This window comes from Arvicola amphibius, chromosome 5 (genome assembly GCF_903992535.2).
Source record: "Arvicola amphibius chromosome 5, mArvAmp1.2, whole genome shotgun sequence".
NCBI lineage: Eukaryota > Metazoa > Chordata > Mammalia > Rodentia > Cricetidae > Arvicola > Arvicola amphibius.
The window spans coordinates 68,291,507-68,304,949 of NC_052051.1; the positions used below are offsets into that span (position 1 = coordinate 68,291,507).

The 13,443-nt window shown below is 43.4% G+C and overlaps 1 protein-coding gene across 3 annotated transcripts; it reads left to right on the top strand.

Annotated features, from left to right (window-relative positions):
• The first annotated feature begins 667 nt into the window (after positions 1-667).
• LOC119814592 (ADP ribosylation factor like GTPase 14 effector protein) lies at positions 668-12,777 on the top strand. Of its 3 annotated transcripts, none has more exons than XM_038330471.1 (5): positions 668-802; positions 6,623-7,107; positions 8,829-8,956; positions 10,041-10,265; positions 10,728-12,777. In XM_038330471.1, the coding sequence occupies exons 2-5, from the start codon at positions 6,682-6,684 to the stop codon at positions 10,780-10,782; spliced, it is 834 nt and encodes a 277-aa protein (XP_038186399.1). In that variant the 5' UTR covers positions 668-802; positions 6,623-6,681; the 3' UTR covers positions 10,783-12,777. The 3 variants fall into 3 exon arrangements, with proteins under 3 accessions (XP_038186399.1, XP_038186401.1, XP_038186400.1); XM_038330473.1 differs by having other exon boundaries at positions 10,780-12,777; XM_038330472.1 differs by having other exon boundaries at positions 692-832.
• Positions 12,778-13,443: the final 666 nt, after the last annotated feature.

Here is a 13,443-nt window from a genome sequence, read left to right on the forward strand (position 1 = left end):
TTGGTGTCTGCCCTACTTGATTGTCTTCTCCATATATATCCTTGGGGCAATTGAGATTAACTTGCCTGTCCTGGGGTCTATCTTTTACTAGCTATTTTCATAGTGTATAATAAAAGAGAGGGTTTTAGAATGTAGTTAGTTGGAATGAAGCAAAAATAAAATGTGAGCCGGGTAGTGGTGACGCAGGCCTTTAACCCCAGCTCTCGGGAGGCAGAGGCAGCCGGAACTCTGCGAGTTCAAGGCCAGCCTGGTCTACAAAAACTAGTTCCAGGACAGGCTCCAAAGCTACATAGTAACCCTGTCTCGAAAAAAAATAAAATAAAATAATTAATAAAATGTGGGACTTTAAATAAAGTGTCCGTTCCTGAGTTGCTTTTAACTAACTCTCCTCCAGGGTGTGAGGGTATCTGGTTACATAAGTTTGGTAACTAGCACAGGACAGATTTGCAAACGAAGTTAAGGAAGATCGTGGTTGCTAAGAGCTTCCTAAACTTCCGATCCTTGCGGGAGGCCACAAACACTCCAGGGCAAACATCTGAAGCTACTCTTGCTTTGGATTGAGTCATCTCCCCTCCGCCCGGAACCCAGCTTTTCCGCCTCCGGAGGCGGCCGCACTGGCTTCCGCTCTAGGCGGCTCCCGGCTCGCCTTTGTGGTGCGCGCGGCCTCTCTAGGCGCACTCGCCGTCCTCTCGGTGTCCGCGCGGGGCAGGCGGGAGTGTGGAGCGCCGAGTCTGGCCTGTGCGGATCCGGTGCTTCCGGACCACGGTAGCGGGGCAGCTCGAGTAGACCGGGCCGCACGGCTGTGAGTGGACGCTGCGGGGGGCACCTGAATGTGAGGGGCCGCGAGGTACCCGGAGGAGGAGGGGAGGGGAGGCCAGCACGGCGGAGGGGCTTGTGGCTTGCAGCAGCCTGGCACCTCGCCGTGCTCTGTCCGCAGTCGGTCCGTCACCGCTTTTGGGCCACAGCCTGCAGTTTCGTAGTTTGCTGTGGGAGTGGAACCCGGGGCCTCGCGCAAGCTGCGGGGCTCCGCTGCCGAGCTGCAAACCCCCAGCCTCATCAGTTTGGGGACTCGCTCTAGCTGAACTGCCCAAGCTATCCGCCAGCCGTCTCGGCCACCTGAGTAGCGCGGGTTACAGAGGCGAGTAACCGGGCCTGACTCTAGTTTTGTTGGTTTAGATCCGCCTGCCTCTGCCTCCCTCCCGAGTGCTGGGATTAAAGGCACGTGCCACCACGCCCGGCTTGTTTGTTTTTCAAAACAGTTTCTCTGTTGCCTTGGCTGTCCCGGAAGCCCGTGTAGACTAGGCTGTCCTCCAACTCAAAAGAAATCCGCCTGCCTCTGCCTGGGATTAGAGGTGTATGCCACCTCGTCCAACTTTAAAAACAGTTTTTAAAAACTATTTTGTACGTATGGTATTCTGCTTGTATGTATGTCTGTGGTACCCAGGGAGGTCAGAATAAATCGTCTGATTCCCTTGGAACTGGAGTTACAGAAATTTGTGGGGGTGCTGGGAATTGTACCCGCGTTTTCTGGAAAAGCAACCAGTGTGCTCTTAACCGGCAAACCATCACTTCAGCCCCCTCTTGAAGTTTTAAATTCACAATCTTTTAGCCCTAGTCATGTGATGATTTGGTTAAGCATTTTAGTGGGTTGATTTTTTTTTTTAAGTTCCTACCATAGTATAGTGTACATGATAGGTGTCTGTTGGACTGTCTGATGGTTTAAATCATTCTGTTGTGGCTATTACTTAGGGGCTTTAATGCCTGCGTCCCGGACAGGGTTGGGGTGGGACTAACAAGTAACCAGGTGTGATGAGCAGAAAGACTAGCAGACTCTTTTGCATGGGTTGGTGGAAAACACACTGTAGAGTGCCTGCCTTCACCCTCTGCAGTGATGCTGGGAAGAACTGCTTTGAGTCTGTGGGATGTAAAGGTGGCTTGATCTGGTTGGACAACATGTAACCCTAGAACCACCGTACTCTGAGGAGGTTTTGCTGGGACAGCCAGTGATTGACTTGATGGACCTAGAGAAGGAATGAGCAGTTCAGTACCTTAATCATAAAAAAATAAACAGAGACACTGGAAATCCCGAGCTTCCTCTTGGATGAAATCCCCAGGAATAGAGTTAATGTCTGTCATGGCTTTAATCCCAGCGCTCAGGAGGCAGAGGCAGGTGGACCAAGGCCAGCCTGTTCTACAGAGTGAGACAACCAGGCCTACACAGAGAAACCCTGGGGGGGGGGGGACCTGGAGCAAATATTTTAGTTAAATTCCAGTCAGAGGTATTTTTGGAAAACAAAATGATACTGATCCATTCAGAAGTTAAAGTATAATGTATTCTATGTTAGTATTTGACACTAGGAATGGCTAGGTATAATTTTGAAAGTATTTGAACACTTGGGTTTTATTAGAGCTATTGGAAAATTTCCTTAAGTTTAGGGAATAATAGTTCAAATTCATGAGATCAAAATTAGCAAAAAAGTTTGAGGGGGGTAGTGTTTGTTAGGGACTTGTTCGTAGAAACTACTTTTCTTGCCTTGGGAATTTTATATACTATAGTCATCAGAAAGGATGTCTGGAACATACTGATCTTTCCTATTCATTTCTTAATTTATTGTTTGAGCTAGTGTTTTATTGAGCAGTCCTGGAACTCATTGGGTAGACCAAAGCTGGCCTGGAATTCAGAGATCTGCCTGTTGAAGGCATGGGCCACCAGCCTTTTCCTGATTTTCCACAGAAGGGAAAGGCTGGTAAATCATTACTATCACACAAGTGTGCATGAGAAGTTTTGCATTTATCAACCAAGTAACTGCTTAGAAATCAGTTTAAATGAAAAGGTATTTACTGGTAAGATGGTCATGGTGAAACAGGTAAATGGAGGCCAGACTAACGTAGTCCACAGTGAGTTAGGAAGTCCATCGGGCCTCATCACCCGTTTACTGCAGATTCCATCAGACGGGGTGGTTCTGGTTTTTGCTGGATCTGAGAGCACAGGTAGTGAAAGTGTTTCTGAGCTGTCGTAATGGCACTCACTTTTAACCATAGCTCTTGGTAGGCAGAGGCAGACAGATCTCTAAATTCCAGGACAGAACCTTTGTTTCTGACTGTTAGCTAAGGGAGGAGTTGCATTAATAATCTGGAAGAACAGAGCAGCCTTGCAGGTAAGGGGAGCAGCATGAAGCTGTTGAAGAAATGTCTTAGTAATTGCAGACCTTGTTCCCAGCACACAGACCACATGAGTAAACAGATCCAAAGGGCTATGTGGCAGAACTTTAACCTAGAGGAGGACAGAAAGAGATGCAATGAGGGATGAGGAAGTGGAGCAAGGAAGGAACAACCCATGTGTGAACTTTGAAAGCAGAATGTGCGTGACCCTCACGATGGCTGGCTAGCCTGACTCTTGACACGCATAAGCTGACTGATGACTCAGGCCCACCTGCCTGGACTCAGGCTGTGCGCTTTTACACTCATAGTTTACCCAAGTAAATGGTGTTGTAGGGCCCTGAATTTTAATGTTTATAAATTTCATTTTTTTTCTTCTGAGACCAGGTTTCTCTGTTGCTTTGGAGCCTGTCCTGGAACTAGCTCTATTTTTTTAAAGATTTATTTATTTATTATGCATACAGTGTTCTGTCTGCATGTATACCTGCAGGGCAGAAGACTGCACCAGACCTCATTATGTATGGTTGTGAGCCACCATGTGGTTGCTGGGAATTGAACTCAGGACCTCTGGAAGAACAGCCAGTGCTCTTAACTGCTGAGCCATCACTCCGGCCCTATAAATTTCATTTTTATTGAACACTTAGTCTTTGATCAGATTATATGTGTGATGGAGGGTCGGGGGAGGCTGACATACATGGAGCCCAGAGATTGATGTTGGCTGGCTTCCTCAGTCATTCTTCACAGTGTGTTTTGAGGCTGGGTCTCTCTGCTCTGCCTGGAGTACCCTGTTTCAGCTAGATTCCCTAGCCAGCGAGCCCCTCCTGTCTCCATTTCCCCAATGCCAGGATTACAGTATATACTAGAGCACTCAGCTTTTCTGCTTTTGTGGGTTCTAAGGCTAACACCTGGGTCCTTATGCTTGCCTGGCGAACACTGAGCCAGCTGTGTGGTACCAACATCCTTGTGTGAAAATGAAACACTAACCCTTGTAACTTGTTCTTCAGAAAATCAAGTTTAGCAAACGCTCTGTGCTTACTCGAAGGCTCTGAAAATGGCGTTGTCAAATTCGGCAGATAAAGGTACAGGATTGCCCAGTTAGATAGAATTCCAGACAGGTGGGATTAACCTGTTAGCAATATGTAGGACATGATTAAAATAAAATCTTTTAATACATATCAGAAGCACAAATTGACAAAGTTGATTGATAATCCTGTATCTGGTAACAACTGTAGACAATTCTCCTTTAATAGTGACACCAGAGAGATCCTTACTTTAAGACAGTACAGTGACTGGGACTAGGTAGATGGTTCAGTAGTTAAGAGCACCTGCCGGGCCCCCATCTAGCAGCTAACAGCTGGAACTCCAGTGATGGGGGAATTCAGCCAATCGCGTGCTGTATAAGGTGTGTCCTCCCCGCCCCCCACACACAAATAGCCTATAAAACACCCATGTGCCTTTGTTTCCCTCTCTTTGTTTTCCTGCTCTCCTAAATCGCTGGAACCCTGGTTTTGTATGTTTCCTTCTTCCCTTTATTTAAGCTGAATATTTTTTATTAAAGCTCGTCTGGTTAATTTTAACTGCTGATCGATCACGCCCCTACACTCCAGTGCTTCACTTTGTAGCATTGCACCGACCCCGTACACAGACGTCCATGTAGGCCAAAAACCTATACACATTTTTAAAAATGCAGTGATCGGACAGGCAGTTTAACAATTGACCCTTCAAAAATTATAGTACTGTACGAGCTAGGATTTCTAAAAATAAACTTTCTGAGTTCCGAGATAACATTTTCCCTCTTTTGAAACAGTCTAGCCAGACTAGCCTCCAGAGCCTTCTTGGTAGCTGAGAATGACCTTGAATTTCTGACTGTTTTGCCTCTCCAATGCTAAGATTGTAGGAGTGTTCCCTCCCTTCTGTTCTTACAGTGTTGGGGATAGACCCCAGGGCCTTGTGTCTTATTCAGGGAGTTCTGGGCAGAATGCTCTTGAGTTTCCTGTTCCAGGCCATTATTAAGGATCCCCTCTGCATACCAAATTGTGATCATTTCTACCTTGTTTTCTCCTTCACTAACCTAGACTTTCTCCTTCGGTTCCAAGTTTTGGATCATTGTAAGAAGTGGCAACCAGCACTTCTCATTCTCTCTTTCATCCAGATCACCCACCAAGTTGGGTGTCTTATACATAGCAACAGCCATGCAACTGCCATCGTGAATCTCTGGTAGTCTCATCCCACAAGGCTTTGTCAAGGATTACAGTGTATTTTCTGCTTGTTCAGCCGATTTCAGGCCATGGTAATACTTGCACGGCAGACCACACAGTTTGTTTCATTAACTTTCCTGAATGCACATCGTTTACCATGGTGGGACACCAACCACAAACCTAAATAATGATCTACCAAAGTACTGGTGAGCCAGTGAGTTTATTTGGCTTATGTTATAGAATATCGATGAGGTCGTTTGTAGGAATGTAGGTAACCCTGAAACAGCTACATTATTTCAGAGGCTCACCCCATCATGAGGGACAGCTGCTTGGAGGCTTTATCCTTGAATCCTTCCTTCAGTTAACCTAGCACTCTCTGTGTCCTTGTGTGTGCTTCTAGTCTCACTGTCAGTTAGTTGCTATGGTTACCAGACCAAAGTAATCACTGCTCCAAGATGGCCACGGGGTGGTCATGCTATGCCCAGAGGAAGAAGCCATACTGCAGTGGTCTCAAGCCTTCTATCTTTTCTTGTAAAGATTTTAGCCTTTAAGCTTTGTGTGTATGATTCTTCATCTGTAGATCTATAGCTGGTGTTTGTTCATTCAGAAGAGATCTAATTTGTCTTTTCCCATGTTAGCCAAAAGTCTTTTTCACTTTGATTTTTAATACCCATCTATTTATAGTACCACATTATACAACAAACCCCAATCTGTTTGTGTGTGTTTGTCTATACTACAGCAGTATCATACCATCTTTAATTATCTTTCTAGTAAATCAGCCATTGTTTTCTTTCACATTTTCTTGAACCTTTTCTCTTTTATGCAGACCAGTCAAACTCCAGCATGATGGGGTAGAATTTCCAATTGTTTTTATAGGCTGACATGGTACTGAACTTGTAGAATTCCATATGGTGTCGTGTGTCTTTGCGGCTTTTGTATGTTGTGTGAAGCTCACAGTGCTTTGTTTCCCAGCGTTGTCTGGTGCACCTCTGTTGTTCTTGTTTCTTCTCCTTCTCTCCTTACATCGTGTAATGCGACCTTCAGTTTTGCTGTGATGGAGTGTTCTGCTGTGGTTCTGACCTGACAAGGGCTGTTTCTCACATTCTGGGACTAATTACATTCTTACTCACCCTGGGCTGCGGTGTTTCCTACTTCTTGTTTGCTGTGTTTTACTTTTGATTTCTAAGGAAGTGCTACATTTTACTACTTTTTGCAGTTTTCCAAATCAGTTTTCAGTACAAATCTGTCTTTAATGTTTTCTCTAGGTTAACCTACCAAAGAAATTTCTAGAAAAGAAAATAGGGGAAGCGTGCCAGACTCAAGGATGATGGATCCATGCTCAGTTGGAGTCCAGCTTCGGACCACACAAGACTGCCATAAAACCTTCTATACTCGGCACACAGGTTTCAAGACTTTGCAGGAACTGTCATCAAATGACATGCTTCTGCTTCAGCTTAGGACTGGAATGACCCTCTCTGGGAATAATACAATTTGTTTTCATCATGTAAAAATTTATATTGACAGATTTGAGGAGTTACAGAAGTCATGTTGTGACCCGTTTAACATACACAAAAAGCTAGCCAAAAAAAATCTGCATGTAATTGACTTAGATGATGCCACATTTCTGAGCGCAAAGTTTGGAAGACAGCTGGTACCTGGTTGGAAGCTTTGCCCAAAATGTACTCAGATCATCAATGGAAGTGTGGATGTTGATTCGGATGACCGCCAGAGACGGAAACCGGAGTCAGATGTATGTATAGATGCTCTGTGCTTTCTACAGTTTGGGACTTAAGCTAGACAGAGTAATTGTAAAGAATTATATTTACATCTTTATCACATTCCTTAGCATATAACAGACTTAAAGTTGAGGTGAAATAAAATTATGTTTCAAAATGCTTCCGTACACTCAAGGTCCAGAATAAACACTAAACAAGGGCTTAGAAAGAAAGAGCCTGATGTGCCCAGCACTCCGGGGCTGCGGCTGGTATTCTTGGACCTTAGGGAGGAGACATTAGGAACGGCCTTTAGATCATTGGCAGAGGCCGACTTGGGAAACTTAGATCCTTTTCGGATACTGGGGTAGCTAAATGGACGTGTCACCTGCTGGAGAGACTGTATCAGGAAGAATGTCTCTTTGTGTGCAGGAATGCCATAGAGAGAGAGAGAGAATCAAAGACCTGGTTTATGATTGATTTCTTTTGGGTTTGGAATGGGGGCTGACTCTGTAGCTTACTGGCCTGGACCTCTCCATGTATTCAAAACTGGCCTCAGTCTCATGGCAATGATTCTGTCAGCCTCCTGGGAACTAGGAATCCCAAGCATGAATCATGGTGCCCAGAAGTCATTGAGTTTAATTGCAGTTTTTTTCCTTTGAAATTATCCCATTCTTTCTTGTTTAAGATTTTTAAATATTTGTAACTTTTTTGGTTTTTCAAGACAGGGTTTCTCTGTAGCTTTGGAGCCTGTCCTGGAACTAGCTCTAGTAGACCAGGTTGGCCTTGAACTCACAAAGATCCACCTGCCTCTACCTTCTAAGTGCTGGGATTAAAGGCGTGCCATTTGAGACTTTTTATAAAGCTTCTGTGTGTCTAAATTCTGGATATGGTTAAGGTTAAACTTAGGGTTTCCTGTTCTCAAAGACCACACGGTTTTGCATTGTAAAGTATGAGATATTGTTTGCCTCTTCCCTGTCCATGTGCCTTTATGCAGGTCATTTGACTATCAGAAAAGCTGCATTTATACTCTCAGAGCACTTCTCAGAGCTCCTCTTTATAAACATTGTATAATTTTTGATGCTAGCATACTTTCTCAGTTTTCTCCTTTTTGCTGAATTAATGAACAGCTATAATTTTAAGTTGTGTGCATTGTGTTTCCAGGACCAGCACTATCTGAAGGTCGCCGTAGACACTTGCTGACTCTGTCCCTTCACCTCATTCCATTGTTCTTACATGACCAGTTACCCATCATTTAGTCTTGACTTTAGGTGTATAAGAACATCTTGAAAGACAACTTATTCTTGACTTTGGATGTATAAAAACATTCCAAATGACCACTTATTTTTACCTCCTCAAATAACAGACTTAAACCTTTAAGCATCAGAATTTTGTTTTGTCAGAGCCTTTAAAAAAGTGTTACAGTACAGAACATGAAGCCTCATTGCTTCTCTCCTCTTAAAGAATTATTTGGAACCTTGGTTCTGTGCTGTTGGGTGTGTGATGGCTTTTGCTGTCATCTCTCCTTGTGATGGCAGCCATTGCTATCCTCAGTGTGCCAGTCTCTGGCACCTGTAGTTCAAGAGACTCAAATAACAAGAACAGCGCAGATAGCTGATAGTGAAGGTGGCATATAAACTAGAAGAGTGGATTTTCCCACACACCTTCCCAAGTGGGGCTGCTCAGGGCCAGTGCTAAGTGGAGTCCTCCTGTCTGGTGTGGGACTGACCGACGCTCTGCTCTCCTTACCTCCATCCAGGGAAGAACTGCTAAAGCTCTGCGCTCCCTGCAGTTCACAAACCCGGGAAAGCAGACAGAATTTGCTCCAGAAAGTGGTAAGAGGGAGAAAAGGAAGCTCACCAAGAACTCGAGCGCTAGCTCTGACAGGTAGGCTGTTGGCCGTCATCTGGAGCTGTCTGTTAACTGTTCCCAGTGGCATGGTCCCTGTGTTTTTCTCTTAACTTTAGTTTTCTGACCAGTCATTCTAAGTGGTATTCAGAATTAGTAAAAACCTTCCAAAAACCTTGGCTGTTACTGATAGGAAAGTAAAGCATCCATTGGAATTCCAGAAGCTTCTTTCTGAGAAGGTAGCATAAAGTAAATGACGTAATGTTTTGGAGTGAGAGTTAAAACGGTTGAAGAAATACCTTAGAGTTTGGCAGAGTTACTGTTTGCAGAATTGGCTACTGGGAGAGAGCTGTCCAGAAGGTCATTGCATTTAGGAGAGCCCAAGAGTACTTTCGATTTTGCACAGGTCCGAAGTAGACATACAGTTCTAGTACAGTCAACAGAAAGAACAGAACGAAGTTATTTATAATATATCTTTAAGTATGTCAAAAAATACTGACAAATTTATTATAATGGGTCAGACTATTTTCTAACTGAAATCAACATTTTTACCTTTATTCCTTCTCTTAAGTTTTTCCATTGAGTTATCTGAGATATTTTCAGACCAGATTTGCCAGAAGTCATTAAGAAACACAAAACAGATTGACTAGAGTGTAAGACCTCTAGAGGGTGTGTCCTGTGTTCACAAGCAGTATCTGTCATTTGGTAACTAGTGAAACAAGTCACTGCTCGTTCCTGTAAGCTGTGTAAAACCGTGTGTACACATCCGAGCGTGTGTATGTGTGTGGATGCCTGTGTGTGAACGAGGAAAACTGGAGTCTGTTTTGTCTCCTGCTTTGGGTTCAGGAAGCACCTCAGTTATCAGGCTCGTACGCCATCTGCTTACCATCTGAGCCACTGTAGTGCCTTTTGACTTTCTGCACTTAGAGTTGGGTCACCTCCTCCCATCTGAAATTTCTTCTGCAGAGTATGAATTAGGTCCAGAGCCTGGTAAATGATGTGCTGCAGCAGGGCTTCATCCCTACAGAAAAATATTACCTCCTTAATATTTTCATTATCTTATTTTCAACTAAATATTTAAAAATAGCATGTATGAAGTGCAGCTCACTGTTTTATTTTACAGACAGATTATTCCAGCAAAGAGTAAGGTCTATGACAGCCAGGGTCTGCTGATTTTCAGTGGCATGGACCTCTGCGACTGCCTTGATGAGGACTGCCTGGGATGCTTCTATGCCTGCCCCACCTGCGGCTCCACCAAATGCGGGGCAGAGTGCCGCTGTGACCGCAAGTGGCTGTATGAGCAAATAGAGATTGAAGGAGGAGAGATAATCCATAATAAACATGCTGGGTAATTTATAGTATAAAACTATGAGGCTTTAAAACTCTCTTTCTAAAATTCTGTCGCTTGAAATGCAACTATAGCCTAATCGTTGGAAAATCTGAAATACTTAGTATGAATTTGATTGCATTTGGGGTGCTTTATAGTTGTTTATTTGATCTAAATTTAGATGGGTTGTTTCTCCAGAGCCAGCTTTAAGCCTGTCTGCGCTGGTCTAACAAGTGTAGGTAGTTTGTACCTCTTAGGGCTCCATATGCACAGATTTCAGTAGTGAGGGTTTAGTTGAATCCTGCCCATCTCCTAGATTCGCATTTCCCTCAGTGTACTGTTAGCTGCATGGAGTCTAACTCAGCATTGCAGTAGTCAGGATGTGCTTAGCGGCTGTGCTTTGTACTCTGTGCCAATTGTGAGCTGCTTTTCCTTTCTGCCAGTGTTTGCTCTCTGTACACCTGTTATTTAATTCACTTACAGCAAAGCATATGGTCTGTTATCTCCCTGTCACCCATATGATATTTTACAAAAGTGATCACCCAAATACCTGGCCAGCAAAGAAGTAAGCAGTGACCGTTGTGGATGTAAATTTGGATCAGTCATAAATGGAATTGTAGACGCCGCTGGTCATGGGAGTCTTGCCGCCATTGCTGTTCTGGAGACAGACGTGCCTTGAGGAACCTGATGCTGGAAGCTTCCCCACATCGCTGAGGAAAGTGGCTGTGGTGAGCAGAAAGATTGTCCCAGGAAAAGTGATGGTAAAGCCTTCCCATTCAAGGCTATTTATTGTAAATAGATATTTTGCAACATTGGACTGGTCAGAAAAGTTCCTATTTAGTATGTTATTAACAAAACAGGCAAATACTTCAGACTACTTTTGGGCAATAAAATAAAACTCTAGTTCTGAATACATAAACTTTTATGTCCATTTATAGCTACAAGTTGTATTATTTTGATGGATATTTAAAGGCCATATAGCAGTCCTCATCCCCCTGGGTTATTAGCAATACTGGTGTTGTGGCCCTGCGCTGTTGTGCAATAGGCCCAGCCCTTAGCTGGGAACAGGGCCTGTGACACAAAATTGATCTCAGTGCAACAGAGTAGGTGTATGTTAGACTGCTTTAAAAATGACCTAGATTCCTAAGTGCTAAGATAAGTTCTTTTCCTCTGACTAGAGATGAGCACAAATGCTCATGCTGTTGGTTTTTCACGTTCTTGATGAAAATTAGTCCCCGGGGAAGAATTCCTTCTTCTTTTTCCTTGTAAAGCGTGAGCACAGTACATGATGAGTAAAGTATGTTTTTGGCGCGCTCGCTGTCCATTGCGGCGAAGGCACCATGGCCAGGACAACTCTTAGAAGAGGAAGCATTTTCCTGTGGGCTCACTTGCAGTTCAGAGGCTTAGACCACTTTGGTAGAGAGCATGGTGGTGTGCCGTCAGGTGTTGGAGCAGTGTCTGAGACCTTTACATCCTTATCCATAGGCAGAGAAAGAGGCTGGGCCTGGCCTGGACTTAAGAAATCTCAAAGCTCATCATGCCCAGTGACACACTTCCTCCAACAAGACCTTAGCAAAAAGTACCTCTCGGTGGTGATTAAACATTCAAATGTATGAGCCTGTGGGCCGTTTTTATTAAAATCATTGCAGCATTATTTCTGTGCTAAGAACTACATACCCATACAGTGAGGATTTGAGAGTTCTGAAAATGTCACTTCAGGAGGTGATGAAAAAAATAGAGAAAGTAGAACTTAAGTTTCTGGATAGTGATTAAATCTTTGCGAGAAATCTATATGGGTGTAGTGAGTTGAGTTAACCATTAGAATACCATTTTTGTTCATTTTGTTATCCCTACACTCACTGGCTTTTCTTTGATAAAATTTTTAACTTGGAATTAAATGTTCTTTTAAGTTAAAATTTTTCTTTGGCCCAGCTATCAGAAGCTGATAGTTCTTGGATCTGAATTTCAGCTGAGCAGTATCGATAAAGCTGTTAACTACATTTTTAAATTAAAAAGCAGGATTTTTTTTCTAAGTTTAACTATTTTGTAGGGGTATAGGTAGACTCCATTTTATCTGAATCCGTCAGTTTTTTTCTTGTTTCTCCTTTGATTCCTGAATGTGCTTATGCTCTTCAAAGAGAATTTTTTTGTGTGTATTGTTTTGTTTTCTTTGCAGCAGGACCTTGCTCTATAGCAGAGGCTGGCCTCGGAGCCCTGCAGGTTTCTTACCTCAGCCTTCCCGGGCTGACATGCACCTGTTACCACACTGCCAAGTTGTAGGCATTTATTTTTGCTTACAGCACAAGTCTGATTCTAATGGAGAAAGACCTTATATAAAATGGCTATATTTCAGCATTCCTTTGAACAGATCTTTTTGTAGACAGTAATAACTTTTTCCAAGGGGAAACATCTTAAACAGTTTTGCTGTTTGTTCTTTGTCCATTTGGGGACCAAACAATGAGCATATTGCAGTGTTTGTAGACAAATATATCTGATCTTGAGTAAACTAATAAAGACTGTATTTTAGAAACAATGCAGGCTTGCTGTTCATTAAGTGTGTGTGTGTGTGTGTGTGTGTGTGTGTGTGTGTGTGTGTGTGTAGGCCCCAGATTGACTTGGATGCTTCCTCATTCCTTGCCACTTTATTTATTGAGGCTGGACGACTCGTTGGCCCATGAGCTTGCTGATTGGACTATTCTATTAGTCAGCTGATGCAGGGAGTCACCCTGAGTCTGTGATTACAGGTGGGCCACCATACCCACAAACGTGGGTGCTGGAGATCCAAACTCATCCTTACTTGAGCAGCAAGCACTTTATCCACTGAGCCAGCTTACCACTGAAAAGAATCCTTATCTTTTGTTAGGATTGTTTAACAAGAACATTTGAATCTTTGGGAAAGTTTTACCTCCCAGAAATCCATATTTCAGTCTCTACTCACACCGCTCTCAACCTCCGAACGGGTAATTAAAAGTTGGTTGACTGTGCCGATCAAGGGGGCTGGTCCTAGCGGGACCGAACTTTCACATTAAACTTCCCACTTAAATGATAGTGTTTATTGGAAAACCTTAGTGTTTATTGAAAGTTCATGTGACACCTTAGTTTTTGCTGACATCTGCTGGTGTATTCTTGAAAATAAATATCAAAGGCCCAACAGTTTTTGAACCTAGGAGCCAAAATAACCCTTTAGTTTTGTAAGTTT